The sequence below is a fragment of the Stegostoma tigrinum genome, chromosome 12 (assembly GCF_030684315.1).
Source record: "Stegostoma tigrinum isolate sSteTig4 chromosome 12, sSteTig4.hap1, whole genome shotgun sequence".
NCBI classification, from domain to species: Eukaryota; Metazoa; Chordata; class Chondrichthyes; order Orectolobiformes; family Stegostomatidae; genus Stegostoma; species Stegostoma tigrinum.
This window is the reverse complement of record NC_081365.1, coordinates 79,300,821-79,319,710: the sequence shown is the minus strand read 5'-3', so window position 1 is coordinate 79,319,710 and position 18,890 is coordinate 79,300,821. Positions and strand designations below refer to the sequence as shown.

The following is an 18,890-nucleotide window of genomic DNA, read 5'->3' as shown; positions in this document are numbered from 1 at the left end:
GTGTAATGATACAGAAAACTTGCATACAATTTTCTATCACAATCTCAAAAGGTTAATTCAATAATTTTGGATTCAACTTGAAGCAGAACATTTCATTGTATCTTTTTCATATAAAACTTATTAATGCTGATTTATTGAATGTATTGTGCTTTCAACTGGTGAGCAAAACATGAGCTTGCTATCTCTGCATTTGACACTACAACTTCTGAGCTACTCTAACTGGATTCACAAGAAATGTCTCTTGTAAACTAGGTTGCAGAATTCAAACACAGAATGCCTGCACAAGCCATAAACTCACTGTGTTTGGCTAAGCCTTCTAAAACTGTAGCCTCAACCACTTAGAGCAAATTCAGCAGTGCACACAAGTGAGTACCACCACCTGCAAGCTCCCTATCAAGTCACACTCATCAGCTTGACTTGGAACTTCAGAACTTAGCACTGTGCCTTCACTGTCATGGGTCAAAATCCTGTAATCTTCTTGAAAAGCACTGTGCGTTGCCTCACACAACACAGACTGTCGTATTTCATGACAGCTCATCACCACCATCTCCAGGGCAATTAGGAATAGGCAATAAATGTTAGCCTATCCAGCAATGCCCACGTCCCTCAACCAAATTTTAAAAAAAAGCAGGAACACTGGACAAGAGGCTTGCCATTTTCCTGCATGGAGCCATATAAGAAGATACCTCTCTGAATTTCAGGACAGACAGACTAAAGGAACAATAATTCACTCAACTGAAGGAATTCTCACCAATGAAGAGGTTTTGGTATAATTTTAAATTGGCTCACAGTCCATAAATTTAAAAAATTCTGATAAAAATTTAAGCTCATCTTGTTTTTATTAAATTAATATGATTTTAAGGTATTATCACTGATTGCCATGGCTTCACAGGTTAATCTGGGTAAAAGCTTGGGATAGCTCTCTCAAGATCTCATCTCTTATGAAGTAGCATTAAGGCAGATTCACCTGACAATAGGATATGTAAAAACAGGATTATTCATTTTAAAAAGGGTCACTAAACATTAACTCTGCGTTCTCCACACAAATGCTGCCAGACCTACTGAGTTTTTCCCACAATTTCTGTTTTATTCATTCGTTTTAAATAACTATTTTGAGTGCCAGCATTTAAAGCCAAAACATTAAATTATTTGCAAACACCCAACAACTGCTTCTTAGTATATGCTACTTCATTTGTTACAAGGGGAAGAAAAGGAGCTAAACAACCATATGGCTTACAGAATCTAAACTGAATTTACTAAGCTTCCCTCCCCGACTGGTGGATAATTAGTTTAACCAGAGCAGTGATGTGCAATAATCTCCGACGTTAAAGCCAAACCTTGGATGGCCATGAACTTGTAGGATGAAAGTAGAAACTATGGAAACTGATAAATGACAATGTTACAACAAGGTTATGTTTTATATTCATAGACCTTTGAAGGCAGGTGCTGCTGCTGTTCATCATGACCATGATCATTCAGCATTGTCACCATTTCTAATTAGTAAAACACCTTAAATACACAACAGATTAGCAATTAAAAGCAAAGATGCATAGAAATCATAGCCACAGAAAACAGCATTTGATGCATGCAGGAAGGTTTTTATTTATAACATGCCAGAAGCGTGCATTTTATAAAACATAAGCTAAAGCAAGCTGTTACTTACAAACACTAAAACCATTAACCGTTTCAATCAGCTCAACGCACAGCAATAAATGCCAAAATTCAGTCCCAGCAGAATTCAGAACTAACACTAGTTAGTGTAAAATATATACGTTTAAGAAAGTCAGAAGTCTGTACTTTAAAAACAGAAATGATCCCCAAAATGCACCTTCATTCATGGAACTGTAATACTACCTTGTCTAGGATAATACTTCCTCTTCTCCACCCCATTTCACACAAAGTGAGGAACTTTACTGCTATCCTAAATAAAGCTATCAATTTCTCAATAATCTGATTATATGGAAACACGATGTTAAATACTCATTTTTGTACCACTAGAAATTTTAAAAAATGATTATAATAAACATAGTAAGTGACTCTGAGAGTGCTCAGTTAGTCTATGACGATTAAAAGATTTGCTTGCATCTACATCAACTCATTAGGAGCATAGCTTATATCTTCCATCAGTGAACACTGAAGAGATACAATCCACAGTTCCTACATTCATTTCAAGCCAATGTGGAGGTGAATCAAGAGGATGTTTCACAAATGTGAATTTCAGGATAAGGGCAAACTGACTGATATGGAACTGGAAGTATTTTGGGTGTGCTCACCTGCAATCATCTGGATGGTCACAGAAACTGACAGAGCTGAGCACATCTGAAGGGGTTAATAAGTGGAGTAGCTTTTAACGTCACAGCTTTCAGACATTGATCTAATGCCTGAGAAAGGCATACAGAAAATTGCTGCACATGCCAAAAGGATAATAGTATTGTAGATCAATTATTTACTAAAAGCAGAAGCAATCTCTTTCAGGACATGGGGACTGGGAAGACAAAAAGAAAATGCACAAATGTCAAAGGCAACAGACTCCATTAAATTGGGGTACATTGCTACCAGAAATTTTCCTACCCCTTAATACATATAGATTTGATTTGTTCAAATGACATTGTACTTTTTTGGAAAGCAGCGTTCAGTTTACTTAGCATGAGTGAAATGACTTTACTTCAAAGCTTCCAAAAGCAATACAAATACAATTAAATCTTGTTAATAGAAAAATAAATGCTGCAATAAATAGTTAAATATCAACAATATTAGTTAACATATCTCTAAAACAGGAATAGATGTATATTTTAGGTCATGGTTAACGTTACCTATTGCTCAGACACAGTGAAACTGGTTTCTGGAAGGTTTGCATCAAATACTGTTTTTCCTGATCAAGTCTAATTTAATGGGATTTTGCACAAGCTTTCAGGGAAGATGGAAGAAGGTGTCTAACTCATAGCTTCAAACAAGATCCTTTATTATAAACTAGTTTCACAAGGAGAAATGTTAATGGTTGTCAACCAATTTTGTTAAGAGATGGGCTAGATGCAGTGTGACCCTAGCTTTGCAATACGAGACCATCACTACTGCATTGATATGTTGGCAGCAGTCCCCACGACTGATTGCAGCTTCCGCACTGATCTTACTCTCCTTTGTTGCTTTTTAACAGGCTTGTACGCATCAGATGTCAGCACTTAATGCTTGCTCATCTCTCTGCACCACTGATGTTTTATTCACACCACCTGATGACCAAATTTCCTCTCAGCCTCTCATGGACTGCATGCTGTATCAGTTTGATTGTACACGGGCAACTCTTCGGTTATAGTGCTGACTGTAACGACAAACTAGAGATGGCAAAAGGGGAGAAAATACATACCAAATTGGTCGGGATGACAAACAAACATGAGTGGAGGGCCAAATAACACAAATTAAACCCTCTATTCAAATAAAAGTTTCCACCTAACTACATGCTACAATCCAACATTTGACAAATTGAACTTAATCATAAAACATAAGCTCAGAGCATTGGGTTATATTACTTATATTGTAATCTTATTGGAATAATAGGGTCCCTCATGGCTTGAAAAATGCCTTCAAAACTGATATCAGGATCATATTGCTGGAGAAGAGGCTGTTTCCAGGATGTAATACTGCACTGATAACACAACTTTGAATCGTAACTAACATGGGAATATTCAAGCAAAAATAATTGGCATTGTTACAGAATGTCTGAAGCTAACATGCATTTGTTGGGCAGCAGAGGCAAGAATCCCACATAAACAGAATCTCTCTTTGGTAAAGCTAAGACCTCCAACCAGAAAACAAAGTGGTTTCAAGCAAGACAAAATAAAAACACCATGGTTCTCCTGGGAGAGCGTTTCTTGGTGGCAAGAGTTACTCTTCTCCCTGCACCCCCACAATCATATTCCGCACCTACCCAAATAAAGTAGTTCAGTGTGGCATGCATCAGCCCTCTCAAAGTTGCGAAACATGTTACCTGACATCCATAGGGGAGGAGGAAAGAGCCATGACACAAATTATTAAAGACATAATGACTGCAATCACTTCAGGTACATACTGAGGAACAGCAGGCTGTCTTACAACATACATCCTATAAATATAGCTGCCAGAAATATCTATGGCCATAAAAGGAATGTCAGTCAGAAATTTGCAGTTAAGCTGAATGTTTCCACCTACTGTAACTAGTCAGTATATGGATTTAAATGTATATTTTTAAGAGTTACTTTTGTCCAACTAGTAAACTAAGTGAAAACTCAAAGGGTACAGGACAATTGATTGAACAATGTGGCCTCTATTAACAGCAAAACAGCAGCTAGCTTTCTATGCTCCAGATCAAATCGATTCTAATCCTGTCTGACTCATTTATTATGTAGTCTACGATGGAATCAGATTTTGGATTTGGATTTTTTGATGCCCAATTTCTGCAAACCCCCATAGAGGTCAATGCAAATATTTCACTAGAAATATGCAGTAACTATCTATAACCATTTTAATAACCAGTTTTTTGGAAAAGTGACTGTAAATACAGACTCAAAAAACCATAGATAATCACATATACCAAAGTCTGGAAGATCTCCAGAAGGGGTCAAAACCTGGAGCAGCAACGCTGCTTGATGTCTATTAAAATACAAATGAATCCAGATGAAAAAGGGCCAATAGTGGTAAATCCAACATAGTTAACGCTGCGGATTTATGATTAGAACAAGGATTACAAAGAACAAGATTGAAATGAACACAGCACAGACATAAATTACTCGTATATGAAAACAAAATTGCCATTTATACGGCACCCTTCAAAACCTACATACACTGGACTGCTAGGACGTAAAGAGCAAAGCACTGATGTTCTTGTTACTTTAAGTTATTTGGGTTATATTCAAATGAACAGCTTCACACAGGCCAGGATAGCATTCCAGCAACAGCAAAGCAGCCATCGTCACCTCCTCTGATTCACCACCACGCAAGATAAGCCAAGGCATTAGTACACAGGAACATTAAAATATTCGTGGCGTGGCTACAGGGGAACAAAAGAAATAAAATGCCAACATCGTCTTGTGTGAACAGCATGCAGATCATATTAACACTGACAACTGCTGGGTGAAAATCAGAGTCTGTATAAAAAAAAGTGATAACGGATGTTACACTCCTGGTCAACCATGCAGAATGAATTCAAAAATGCTGAGGCCTGTCACCATGATTTTAAAATCAGAAAGCAGATTAAGAGGCCACAAATAACAGCATGCTGAAACAAGGACCCTGGTTAATTAAAAATACACTTTTAAAAAATATATTTTGCAGACACAGATTACATTGGTTAATGAGAGCAGCAAATTATCAGCATAGGATTGTTTAAGCAGTTAATGGCTACATTCACATATCAAAAACATTGATGAAAACGTACAATGTGTTTGAACAGCAAAAGGAAGACTGAAGAGGAAGGGGAAACGATATCTTTATATCCTTCACAATAGAAGGGCAGCAGTAAACAGTCTCATATCAAGTTGAGTTACAACCCACTTGTCAATTTGGGATGAGGAGGCTCTAAATGCTAACCTCCCAAAGACAAAGAAAATTCAACTTATTAAACACAGCAGACCGAAAGCTGTTCCAACTGAATGTCTGAAGAGAAGCACTTGGTATTGATCTCAGAATCTCTCTAAAGTCAACACAATGTTATCCCATCTATTCTCTTGACACAGGAAACACAAAACATAGAGCCATTAGTATCCAGAGAGAGATAAACAGGCAATATACAAAAATACTAGCCCCACCTGCCCTCTCTACAAAATGTAGGCGTATTCTTGGTATACGTTGCTTTTACACCCTGGCTCCATTGCAGCAAACAGATAGCTACATATGAAACCCAATTTCAAATACACAAGTTTTACTTACAGATAAAAATGAGAAAGCACTTCCAGCATTCAGGAAATTTACATTTTCCACATAGCACCAGCAATTTTTAAAAAATATATATACACTTATAGAACCTTTTGGAAGTCTGCACATTTCTCATTCTTTGCTCTTTGGTGCACTCTTTTCACAGTCTCCCCGCTCTGGTCAACGCTACCTGGAGAGTTGCCTTTCATCTGTTTTAATTTTTAATGGTTAAAATTCTACTAATTTTTTAAATAAAAATTCCCGACAAGATTTTCATCCTTCAATGTACTCTTTTCTATTGATGCTGTTTACATGAATTTTAAAAAATCTATCTGACAAAGAACCATGGAATAAGCTGATTAACTAAGTATCACAGCATGGGAGGGTCAGCTTGGATAAAAACACTCACTCAGACTGAAAACATTGTGGCAAATGGCTGCTCAGTGGAAGATGGTAGTCAGTGATGTTCCACAAGGATTAGCACTAGTATCCAGTTTTTGTACATTGCATATGGATAAAAATGGCTTGAACACTGGCTATCAGCAAAATTCCAAAATTTGTTTACTGCACCAAACTTGCAGTAGCAGCAAACAGAGAGGACATAACAAAACAACTGCCACCAAACACAGGCAGGCTAGCTAAATGGGTAGACAAGCAACAGATGGAATTCAAGATAGAGTGGTGTGGGGTGTGCATTTGATAGAAGGAATAGAGAGAGGCGATACAGACTTAGTGGCACCATTTTAAACACTGCACGGGCAGCAAGATTTGGGAGGGGTGGGGCAAGAGTCGTTTTCTGTGTATCAAATTTGGAAGGTGGCAGAACATTAACAGAAGTTAGTGAAGCATGTGAGAACTTGGGTTTCATAAACAGAAATGTAGAAGCACTCAGGGGGACAGTCCCCTTCAGGGTGGGAGGGAGACCATTCCCTCTGAAACAGAAAGAGTATAGTTCAAGAGAGGGGACAGTACTCAAAAGGGCAGGAACAGCTGAGGTTGGAGCGAGGACAGTGGCAAGAGTCTGGCACAGAGAACTCCAAGGAGCCTTGAGAGAATGAGAAAAATACGTGATGTGGAGGTGCCAGTGTTGTACTGGGGTGGATACCGTTAGAGGTCACATGATAACAACTTCTAGTCAAAAAGGTTTATCTGAAATTGCATGCTTTCAGAGCGCTGCACCTTCATCAGACTTCACCTGAAGAAGGTGCAGAGCTCCGAAAGCTTGAGATTTCAAATAAACCTGTTAGAAAATGATACAGGTTCCAACATTTCTTGCTTAAAAATATTATTGATGTAATCTTATTAAAAAGAATTATTTTTACCAATATATAATGTTCCTATTATGTATTAAAACACATAGAAATACTGTTTTAGTGATTTCCATGTCATTGGTGTTAATTTATGGCTGTGCCAATGTGTGTTTCATTGAACAGAAGAACTGTTGACGCTGGAAATCTTCAACCAAAACAGAAACTGCTGGAAAATCTCAGCAAGTCTGCCAGCATCTGTGCAGAGAAATCAGAGTTAACATTTCAGGTCAATTGACCCTTCCTCAGAACTGCCAGTTTGGTGTGAATGTAGAATACCTTGAGCCAAAGCTATTACTGAAACAGGGTTTAGAAGCTGTTCACAGAAGATTTTGAGTAAGTTTGTAAATATTATGAATTAGTTTGATCAAGACATCAAGACTGAAGTCAAGCCTATAACTGCAGCTATCAGTTTCATTTAATTCCAAACTGCTCTCTGTAAGGGGATGTATACTGTTTTGCAGCTTTGGTTGGCATGTCTTCAAAACATCACAATCAACAAGCAGTACAAAAATACTAAAAACTTCTGACAAAATAAAAGAACATTAATAAACTCTCTTCACCCGCTTCCAACACAAGTCCTCCTCCTGGACACCACCCCCAGGCCTCCTACCCTCCCTCGACCTCTTCATCTCCAACTGCCGTCGAGACATTAACCGCCTCAACCTCTCCACCCCTCTCACCCACTCCAACCTCTCCCCCGCAGAACGGGCAGCCCTCCGCTCCAACCCCAACCTCACCATCAAACCCGCAGACAAGGGTGGCGCAGTGGTAGCATGGCGCACTGACCCCTACATCGCCGAGGCCAGACGCCAACTCTCCGATACCACCTCCTACCGCCTCCTCGATCATGACCCCACACCCGAGCACCAAACCATCATCTCCAACACCATTCACGACCTCATCACCTCAGAGGACCTCCCACCCACAGCCTCCAACCTCACTGTTCCCCAACCCCGCACGGCCCGTTTCTATCTCCTTCCCAAAATCCACAAACCTGCCTGCCCTGGTCGACCCATCGTCTCAGCCTGCTCCTGCCCCACCAAACTCATCTCCACCTATCTGGACTCCATTTTCTCCCCTTTGGTCCAGGAACTCCCCACCTACGTCCGTGACACCACCCACGCCCTCCACCTCCTCCAGGACTTCCAATTCCCTGGCCCCCAACACCTCATATTCACCATGGACGTCCAGTCCCTGTACACCTGCATTCCGCATGGAGATGGCCTCAAGGCCCTCCGCTTCTTCCTGTCCCGCAGGCCCGACCAGTCCCCCTCCACCGACACACTCATCCGCCTAGCTGAACTCGTCCTCACACTCAACAACTTCTCTTTTGACTCCTCCCACTTCCTACAGACTAAGGGGGTGGCCATGGGCACCCGCATGGGCCCCAGCTATGCCTGCCTCTTTGTAGGTTACGTGGAACAGTCCCTCTTCCGCACCTACACAGGCCCCAAACCCCACCTCTTCCTCCGGTACACTGATGACTGTATCGGCGCCGCCTCTTGCTCCCCAGAGGAGCTCGAACAGTTCATCCACTTCACCAACACCTTCCACCCCAACCTTCAATTCACCTGGGCCATCTCCAGCACATCCCTCACCTTCCTGGACACCTCAGTCTCCATCTCAGGCAACCAGCTTGTAACTGATGTCCATTTCAAGCCCACCGACTCCCACAGCTACCTAGAATACACCTCCTCCCACCCACCCTCCTGCAAAAATTCCATCCCCTATTCCCAATTCCTCCGCCTTCGCCACATCTGCTCCCACGATAAGACATTCCACTCCCGCACATCCCAGATGTCCAAGTTCTTTAAGGACCGCAACTTCCCCCCACAGTGATCGAGAACGCCCTTGACCGCGTCTCCCGTATTTCCCGCAACACATCCCTCACACCCCGCCCCCACCCCCACCACAACCGCTCTAAGAGGATCCCCCTCGTTCTCACACACCACCCTACCAACCTCCGGATACAACGCATCATCCTCCGACACTTCCGCCATTTACAATCCGACCCCACCACCCAAGACATTTTTCCATCCCCTCCCCTGTCTGCTTTCCGGAGAGACCACTCTCTCCGTGACTCCCTTGTTCGCTCCACACTGCCCTCCAACCCCACCACACCCGGCACCTTCTCCCGCAACCGCAGGAAATGCTACACTTGTCCCACACCTCCTCCCTCACCCCTATCCCAGGCCCCAAGATGACATTCCACATTAAGCAGAGGTTCACCTGCACATCTGCCAATGTGGTATACTGCATCCACTGTACCCGGTGCGGCTTCCTCTACATTGGGGAAACCAAGCGGAGGCTTGGGGACCGCTTTGCAGAACACCTCCGCTCAGTTCGCAACAAACAACTGCACCTCCCAGTCGCAAACCATTTCCACTCCCCCTCCCATTCTCTAGATGACATGTCCATCATGGGCCTCCTGCACTGCCACAATGATGCCACCCGAAGGTTGCAGGAACAGCAACTCATATTCCGCCTGGGAACCCTGCAGCCATATGGTATCAATGTGGACTTCACCAGTTTCAAAATCTCCCCTTCCCCTACTACATCCCTAAACCAGCCCAGTTTGTCCCCTCCCCCCACTGCACCACACAACCAGCCCAGCTCTTCCCCCCCACCCACTGCATCCCAAAACCAGTCCAACCTGTCTCTGCCTCCCTAACCGGTTCTTCCTCTCACCCATCCCTTCCTCCCACCCCAAGCCGCATCCCCAGCTACCTACTAACCTCATCCCACCTCCTTGACCTGTCCGTCTTCCCTGGACTGACCTATCCCCTCCCTACCTCCCCACCTATACTCTCTCCACCTATCTTCCTTACTCTCCATCTTTGGTCCGCCTCCTCCTCTCTCCCTATTTATTCCAGTTCCCACTCCCCATCCCCCTCTCTGATGAAAGGTCTAGGCCCGAAACGTCAGCTTTTGTGGTCCTGAGATGCTGCTTGGCCTGCTGTGTTCATCCAGCCTCACATTTTATTATCTATTACTAAACTCTCAGATTGTTATGTAAATAGAAATTAATTTCAAACCTAAGGGAAGTTGGCAAATTTTTATGGAAGTAATAGAGAAGCTAGAATTTGTATAAAGTTAATCATTTGAATGGAAAGCTAAAACTCCAGTCAATCCACTTCCACTTTTAATCCCATCAACTGTCACCAAGTCCCCTCTTCTTTTCTCCCTTCTTCCCTTCTCCTCATATCTGACCCTTTCAATCTGTCTCAACCTTCCTACTTCTCTTGCAGCTATTTCCTACATCGTTTGTTTTTAGATAAGTCTGCAGTTTCTCACTGAAGCATTTGGTACTGTTGCCCTATGGCCAGGGTCTCCAACTGCCCAATCTCACCGTCTCATCAACTTTCCCATCCAGTGCACTTGCTAACAGTGAGGTCTGATCAACCTCCTTCCCCATTTAAACACCAAACAGATCGGCTCTCACTGCCCTTCTCCACATCGCCCCTGTGCACTATGAACAAAATGACTGTCACTGAGAGTTTACATTGGATGACTGGATCAACAGTTATGGCTTTGAGGAGAACCTAACTCAGGGGTAAAAACACCTTTCCTCTCAAAGAAGTTTCCCACCTCGATACTTATCCTTGATCACTTGCTTAGTCTTCCAGCACCTTCTCTTTTTCGCATTTCACCTTGTTTGACCTCTGTCAATTTTCAAAAGTAATTTCTCTCTACACCTGCCTCCTAAGTATCTCTTTTTAAATTCACTCACAGCATGCGGTTGTTGCTAGCTAGGCCAGCATTTACTCCCCAACCACAACTGCCTTACAGAATGTGATAGTCAGCTAATCTCTTGAAACGCTGAGGTGCACGAAATGTTAGGTCTACCCACAGCACGAGAGGGAAAAGATCTATCTCCAGGAATCTCACCCAGAGACAGTGGGGGCACTCTCGTAGGGTGGTTGGGTGATAGGGTGTTAGTGTCAGGGACAGGAGGGTGTAACCGCGAGTGAGACAGGTGAGGGGATCCAGAAGGCAGGAGTGTTAGCCTCTGCAATTGTCCAACAGGATTCGAAGTTTTTGGGTTGTTAGAATAAGACAACGTCTGTGGGATGGATGAGTTAAATAACCATTGCACCGCTATACAGGTTCAAGTCGGGGGAGCCAACAAAAATGTAATGGTGGTAGGGGCCAGTATAGTGAAGGAGACTGACATTGGACTCATACTCTTTGCAGAGAACAGAATATACCTAGTGCCAAGGTTCAGGATATCTGCTCTGGGCTGGACAAAAACTTGCAGCTAGGCTAAGGATCCCATTTTCATGGTCCTTGTGGGCACCAATGACATAGGTAGGGCCAGGAAAGAGGTCTTGCTCAGCCAGTATGAAGATCTAAGCATCAAATTAAGGAGCAGAAACTTCAAAGATAATAATGTCTGGACTATTACCTACATCACATGCAAATTGGAATAAGGTAGACAAGATTGAGAGGAACGTGCAGCTGAAGGACTGATATGAGAGAAGTGGGTTCTGGATGATGAGACACTGCCACTGATTCTGGGGCAAGTGAATGAAAGACTTATTGTCATATATATCTGAAGATAGTGAAAAGCATTTTGTCGCCACAATCCCATGCCATTTTGAGTTACATTAAGGATAAAAAGAATAGAATAGAATAGATTCCCTACAGTGTGGAAACAAGCCCTTCCACCCAACAAGTCCACACCGACCCTTGGAGCATCCCACCCAGACCCATCCTCTATAACCCACCTAAGCTACACATGCTTGAACACTGTGGGCAATTTAGCATGGCTAATCTACCTAACCTGCACATCTTTGGACTGTGGGAGGAAATGGGAGCACCCAGAGGAAGCCCAGGCAGACATGGGGAGAACATGCAAACTCCACACAGATGGTCGCCCAAGGGTGGAATCGAACCTGGGTTCCTGGTGCTGTGAAGCAGCAGTGCTAATCACTGACCCACCGCACCACCCTAAAAAGAAATCACTTAAATAAGAATTCATCTTCAGTTCAATTTGGGTTCTCATGCACAGCTTCAGGGCTTCTGCAAGGCATTCCAGTTCAAGGAGTCCTGCTCCGGGAATAGCAACAATGATGCTGATGCCCCAGCAGACCCCAGCTCTGCTGTGGCTGCTGCCTCACCACGACGAGTTCAAGCTTTGGACACCACTGCCACCAGGAGTCCAGACTCCAGGCACCACCGCTGCCACCAGGAGTCCAGACTCCAGGCACCACCGCTGCCACCAGGAGTCCTGGTCCACACTGCTGAGTACTCTGACCGCAAAGAAGAAAGGAAGAGAAAAAATAAGAAAACACAATGAAAAATACATGGAGAAAACAGTGCCACAAGCCTGGAGAAGACGTGCTCTGGCGAGCCCAAACACCACCTACCGTGCCGGCACCATCGTGGTTCCAGCTGGTAGGATCTGTACCAATCTGATAAGTTCACACCTGATTCGTACTGGAAGTGATGTTGAAAACTGCATAACTAGGGACGTTCAGTGAGCTTTAAAATAAATACTGGGACAGGGACCAAATTTGGGAAGTTGTGGTGAATTAAGGAGAGGTGGGGGGGTGGGGTGAAAAGGCAGAGGAAGGAATTATTGTGAGAAATGATAAACAGACAATGATAGGACGGGACAGAGAATACAGACTTAAGAGCAAATCAGCAGATAAGATTGGTAAGTTACACAAAATAATATAAGGCCAAACCCTAAGTCATTATATTTGAATGCATGTAGCATTTGAAGCAAAACAGATGAACTAGTTGCATAAATTGAGACAAATGAATCTAGTGGCCATTACTGAGATAAGGGTGCAGAATGACCTAGATTAGAACCTAAAAATCGAAGATTATGTGCCATTTAGGAAGGACTGAGCAGTTAGGAAGAACGGTGAACTTCTAGAGGAATAGAATGGAAAAGCCGAGCAGTTAAGTTAAACCAATTGAGAATCTTTGGTAAAAAAATTTAATAACCATAGGCAACACTGACCTCAATATTATTAAGTGGATAGAGCGCCACTGGAAAAGATGCAAAGAAAATCTAGGAGGAGAATTCTACTACAGAAACTGCTACACCATGAATACTGAACTTTGCCCTTACAGGGATTATTTTATGATTTATGCTGTCATTTTACAGCTGAATGCAAATTAAATGGATTATTTGGTTGGATAAAGGAGGAATTGTGGACCAGTTCATTAACGAAACCAACTGTAGTATATCTTCTTAACACAGTCATTAGATAACAAAACGTGAGGCTGGATGAACACAGCAGGCCAAGCAGCATCTCAGGAGCACAAAAGCTGGCGTTTCGGGCCTAAACCCTTCATCAGAGAGGGGGATGGGGAGAGGGAACTGGAATAAATAGGGAGAGAGGGGGAGGCGGACCGAAGATGGAGAGTAAAGAAGATAGGTGGAGAGAGTATAGGTGGGGAGGTAGGGAGGGGATAGGTCAGTCCAGGGAAGATGGACAGGTCAAGGAGGTGGGATGAGGATAGTAGGTAGCTGGGGGTGCGGCTTGGGGTGGGAGGAAGGGATGGGTGAGAGGAAGAACCGGTTAGGGAGGCAGAGACAGGTTGGACAGGTTTTGGGATGCAGTGGGTGGGTGGGGGGGGGGGGGGGGGTGGAAGAGAGCTGGGCTGGTTGTGTGGTGCAGTGGGGGGAGGGGACGAACTGGGCTGGTTTAGGGATGCAGTAGGGGAAGGGGAGATTTTGAAACTGGTGAAGTCCACATTGATACCATATGGCTGCAGGGTTCCCACGCGGAATATGAGTTGCTGTTCCTGCAACCTTCGGGTGGCATCATTGTGGCAGTGCAGGAGGCCCATGATGGACATGTCATCTAGAGAATGGGAGGGGGAGTGGAAATGGTTTGCGACTGGGAGGTGCAGTTGTTTGTTGCGAACTGAGCGGAGGTGTTCTGCAAAGCGGTCCCCAAGCCTCCGCTTGGTTTCCCCAATGTAGAGGAAGCCGCACCGGGTACAGTGGATGCAGTATACCACATTGGCAGATGTGCAGGTGAACCTCTGCTTAATGTGGAATGTCATCTTGGGGCCTGGGATAGGGGTGAGGGAGGAGGTGTGGGGACAAGTGTAGCATTTCCTGCGGTTGCGGGGGAAGGTGCCGGGTGTGGTGGGGTTGGAGGGCAGTGTGGAGCGAACAAGGGAGTCACGGAGAGAGTGGTCTCTCCGGAAAGCAGACAGGGGAGGGGATGGAAAAATGTCTTGGGTGGTGGGGTCGGATTGTAAATGGCGGAAGTGTCGGAGGATGATGCGTTGTATCCGGAGGTTGGTAGGGTGGTGTGTGAGAACGAGGGGGATCCTCTTAGGGCGGTTGTGGCGGGGGCGGGGTGTGAGGGATGTGTTGCGGGAAATACGGGAGACGTGGTCAAGGGCGTTCTCGATCACTGTGGTGGGAAAGTTGCGGTCCTTAAAGAACTTGGACATCTGGGATGTGCGGGAGTGGAATGTCTTATCGTGGGAGCAGATGTGGCGAAAGCGGAGGAATTGGGAATAGGGGATGGAAATTTTGCAGGAGGGTGGGAGGGAGGAGGTGTATTCTAGGTAGCTGTGGGAGTCGGTGGGCTTGAAATGGACATCAGTTACAAGCTGGTTGCCTGAGATGGAGACTGAGAGGTCCAGGAAGGTGAGGGATGTGCTGGAGATGGCCCAGGTGAACTGAAGGTTGGGGTGGAAGGTGTTGGTGAAAGGTGGGGTTTGGGGCCTGTGTAGGTGCGGAAGAGGGACTGTTCCACGTAACCTACAGAGAGGCAGGCATAGCTGGGGCCCATGCGGGTGCTCCCCGCCCCCGCCACAACCGCCCTAAGAAGATCCCCCTCGTTCTCACACACCACCCTACCAACCTCCGGATACAACGCATCATCCTCCGACACTTCCGCCATTTACAATCCGACCCCACCACCCAAGACATTTTTCCATCCCCTCCCCTGTCTGCTTTCCGGAGAGACCACTCTCTCCGTGACTCCCTTGTTCGCTCCACACTGCCCTCCAACCCCACCACACCCGGCACCTTCCCCCGCAACCGCAGGAAATGCGACACTTGTCCCCACACCTCCTCCCTCACCCCTATCCCAGGCCCCAAGATGACATTCCACATTAAGCAGAGGTTCACCTGCACATCTGCCAATGTGGTATACTGCATCCACTGTACCCGGTGCGGCTTCCGCTACATTGGGGAAACCAAGCGGAGGCTTGGGGACCGCTTTGCAGAACACCTCCGCTCAGTTCGCAACAAACAACTGCACCTCCCAGTCGCAAACCATTTCCACTCCCCCTCCCATTCTCTAGATGACATGTCCATCATGGGCCTCCTGCAGTGCCACAATGATGCCACCCGAAGGTTGCAGGAACAGCAACTCATATTCCGCCTGGGAACCCTGCAGCCATATGGTATCAATGTGGACTTCACCAGTTTCAAAATCTCCCCTTCCCCTACTGCATCCCTAAACCAGCCCAGTTCGTCCCCTCCCCCCACTGCACCACACAACCAGCCCAGCTCTTCCCCCCCACCCACTGCATCTCAAAACCAGTCCAACTTGTCTCTGCCTCCCTAACCGGTTCTTCCTCTCACCCATCCCTTCCTCCCACCCCAAGCCGCACCCCCAGCTACCTACTAACCTCATCCCACCTCCTTGACCTGTCCGTCTTCCCTGGACTGACCTATCCCCTCCCTACCTCCCCACCTATACTCTCTCCACCTATCTTCTTTACTCTCCATCTTCGGTCCGCCTCCCCCTCTCTCCCTATTTATTCCAGTTCCCTCTCCCCATCCCCCTCTCTGATGAAGGGTTTAGGCCCGAAACGTCAGCTTTTGTGCTCCTGAGATGCTGCTTGGCCTGCTGTGTTCATCCAGCCTCACATTTTGTTATCTTGGAATTCTCCAGCATCTGCAGTTCCCATTCTCTCTGATACAGTCATTAGATAGTCAGGCATCGTTTGGATATAAATAGCAGATTAACTACAAAGTATGATTATAACTGAGATAACAAGGTGTAGAGTTGGATGAATACAGCAGGCCAAGCAGCAATTATAACTGGTTTTGTACTTTCAGCCTGTTACAGTAATTTAAAAAAAGGGAAAACCTAAGTCTCAGCAGATATTAAAAGAAAACAAGAAATTGGCAACATAAATAATCGGAGAAAATACTTGCCTTGTATTATCAGCACTGCAATATCATAAATCCACAGGGTTACAGCTCTCTCTAACCCTTCAAGTAATGTTGCATTTTCTCCCCTCAAAACTCAAATGAAATACCATACTTTGAAATCACAACTGCAGTTTCATCTTGAAGTACCAACATTCAAACAGAACTAAAACCATCTAGAGTACTGTGTAGCTGCTTCAGATCCTCAATATTTTTGCAATGTTACTTTATTAGAGCTTAAAAAGAATTTTGTTAAAAAAACAGCCTGCTGCAAGTTAAGCACTGCTTTCTCACAATGTTAGCTGTAAACAACAGGAGCAGCGACAAGGCACCAAGTCATTGCTATCATGCAAATTCCAGTTAGGACCAACACCATCACCAACCTACTTTGATTCAAAGTACGTGGGTTTTTCTGGATCTGTTCCTACCACATCAGGCAACTGTAAATTAATGCCACGGAAACTTTGCAAACGTGCATCATTCATTATGCTCCCAAATTATACCCATGCCACTCAAATGGGAAAATAGTTAGTTACCAATGATCTGGATGGGAGCCATAACAGGCCAATAGCCTAAGATTTCTTTCAATCATAAGATATCGTCTGCTGACAAACTTCCCCAGTCTTCATTTTGGTTCTAAAACACAAAATTAAGCAGCATGTGAGAATTATTGATTTTCCTCCAGTATTTGTTCGGAATTGAAGCACAGTTATCAACATGACAGAACAAATTCATACAATTATATATCATGCAACCATATTTCATATTGGTGCAAGGAAGTAAGGGCAGGACATGAAGCAAGTTGAAGAATGCAGCAATAAATGCTGAAGAAGTTGTACTACATAAAACACTAAGCAATAGCTTTTATCAAAGTGAAAATATTGGGCCATAATTGTAAGCTACTGCTGAATGCAGTAAAGCATTTATTCTGAATTGGTGCAAGAAGCTTAATAATTGTTAGCTTGAAGATTACGGATTCTTATTTCATGACCTGTGTATGCTACGGCAAACATCTGAATTAAAGTCTGGGCTCAAAAAAAAGTGCATGCAACCATGAGTGCAAACACTCCACCAAACAAATTATTTGTGGACAGTCCCAAGTGCACAAATGATCAAGGCATGATGGGGGCCAGGATCCATAGTCACATTTATTTACAGCCTGCTAGCTGGAAAACTAGCTAATGAAAAGAGAGATAAAAGGATTTTAAAAAAGGATTAAAATTGTCTGTGAAACAACATTCTTTTACTTAATCAATTTGATCCTATGCAGTCAATGAGAATGAGAACACAATGAGAAAGTACAATTTATAACCAAAATTAGGAAACATTCTCCAGTAGTATACAAATCCATCTGTGGAATTGGTAGAAATCAAACAATACACTGGAGCTACTACACATGCTACTAAATATTTCACCTAAACAGAATATGGCATTATCATGTACAGCACCAAAAACTAATATTGTTGGTTTTGAACATTTCACTGCATTATATAAAAAAACACAAATTGATGCCAACCAGCAATACATGCATCTATCAAATATCGCCTAGCATTAACAGCTTAATCATCTTGAACATTGAACAAAAAGATAATAGCACTCCATTTTGAGGTGAGAATAATGCCATTCCGACAACATCAATTTGAAAACTGTACTTTTTCAAGTTTTTGCAACTAGTATTTCAAGCTAAAACATTTGAAAGGGGCTCAGCCAGCTCAAGGTATGATAACATTCGCTAACCCTTGGAGAAATTGAATAGAAAAACAAACATAACAAAATACTGCAAAAATCTTAAGAACAAAAGAGACCCCTCAGAGCCAAGAAACTGGCAGGTTTGATTAGAGTTGGCAAAAGTGAATATGGGAGGTAGGAAAATTTACTCAGTAATGGTAATCATATTCTGGCATTGAAACAAAGCTTCAGATTTTCATTCTGTATTTAGCCAACAAACAGCAACCTTTACCTTTTTGGAGTCACAACTAGATTCACATCAGATTACAAACTGTAATGAGCTCCAAGTTAAAAGTCTACACTCAACATAAAATGGAAATGTTTCACATATGCACAAGACTATGCCATGAGTGCACCTTTAGTATTCCTATCCCGATAGACTTGGCAGCCAGGCATGGCACACTACCTGTCAGCTGCCGCTGAAACGCAGTCATCTCCCACGTAGCTAATGGAGCTGTTGTGAACAACAATGAGGCCCTTCTGCAAATCTCCACTTCTAGAATTTCAATATTTTTGGGCCATTTCTTAATTGAATCAAAAAGCCACTGTTTTACTGACATAAAAGTGAACCAACCAGAAAGCAGCCTGTGCTGCACAGGTAGGCCCGTGAAGATTAAAGAGCCAAAAGTTCCGAGCTCAGAAGGTCCCAGTGTCACCATACAGGTCATTAGAAACAAGGCAGTTAGGTCAAAGCTGGCAGAGCTCACATCAAAAGCCTTCTGACAATCCTTACATAAGATAAATTCTCACACAAGTTAGCAAAGCTAGAGCACTTGAAATTTGGGCCAATATGCAAATATAGATTGAGAACTGGCTACCAGATGGTA

The 18,890-nt window shown here is 43.9% G+C and overlaps 1 protein-coding gene across 6 annotated transcripts in view; it reads right to left on the bottom strand.

The window, feature by feature from the left end:
* Window positions 1-18,890, bottom strand: part of LOC125457253 (AP-1 complex subunit sigma-2) — a 63,857-nt gene that overhangs the window by 25,249 nt on the left and 19,718 nt on the right. The window contains exons 5-6 of one of the 6 annotated variants that reach the window (XM_059650497.1): window positions 16,872-16,971; window positions 1,578-3,329 (exon numbers count right to left, since the gene is read on the bottom strand). The exons of 2 other annotated variants lie outside the window; for them this stretch is intronic. In XM_059650497.1, the coding sequence (XP_059506480.1) occupies window positions 16,924-16,971 (48 nt within the window). In that variant the 3' untranslated portion in view covers window positions 1,578-3,329; window positions 16,872-16,923. 3 more of the 6 variants (XM_059650496.1, XM_048541220.1, XM_048541223.2) reach the window with 3 other exon arrangements.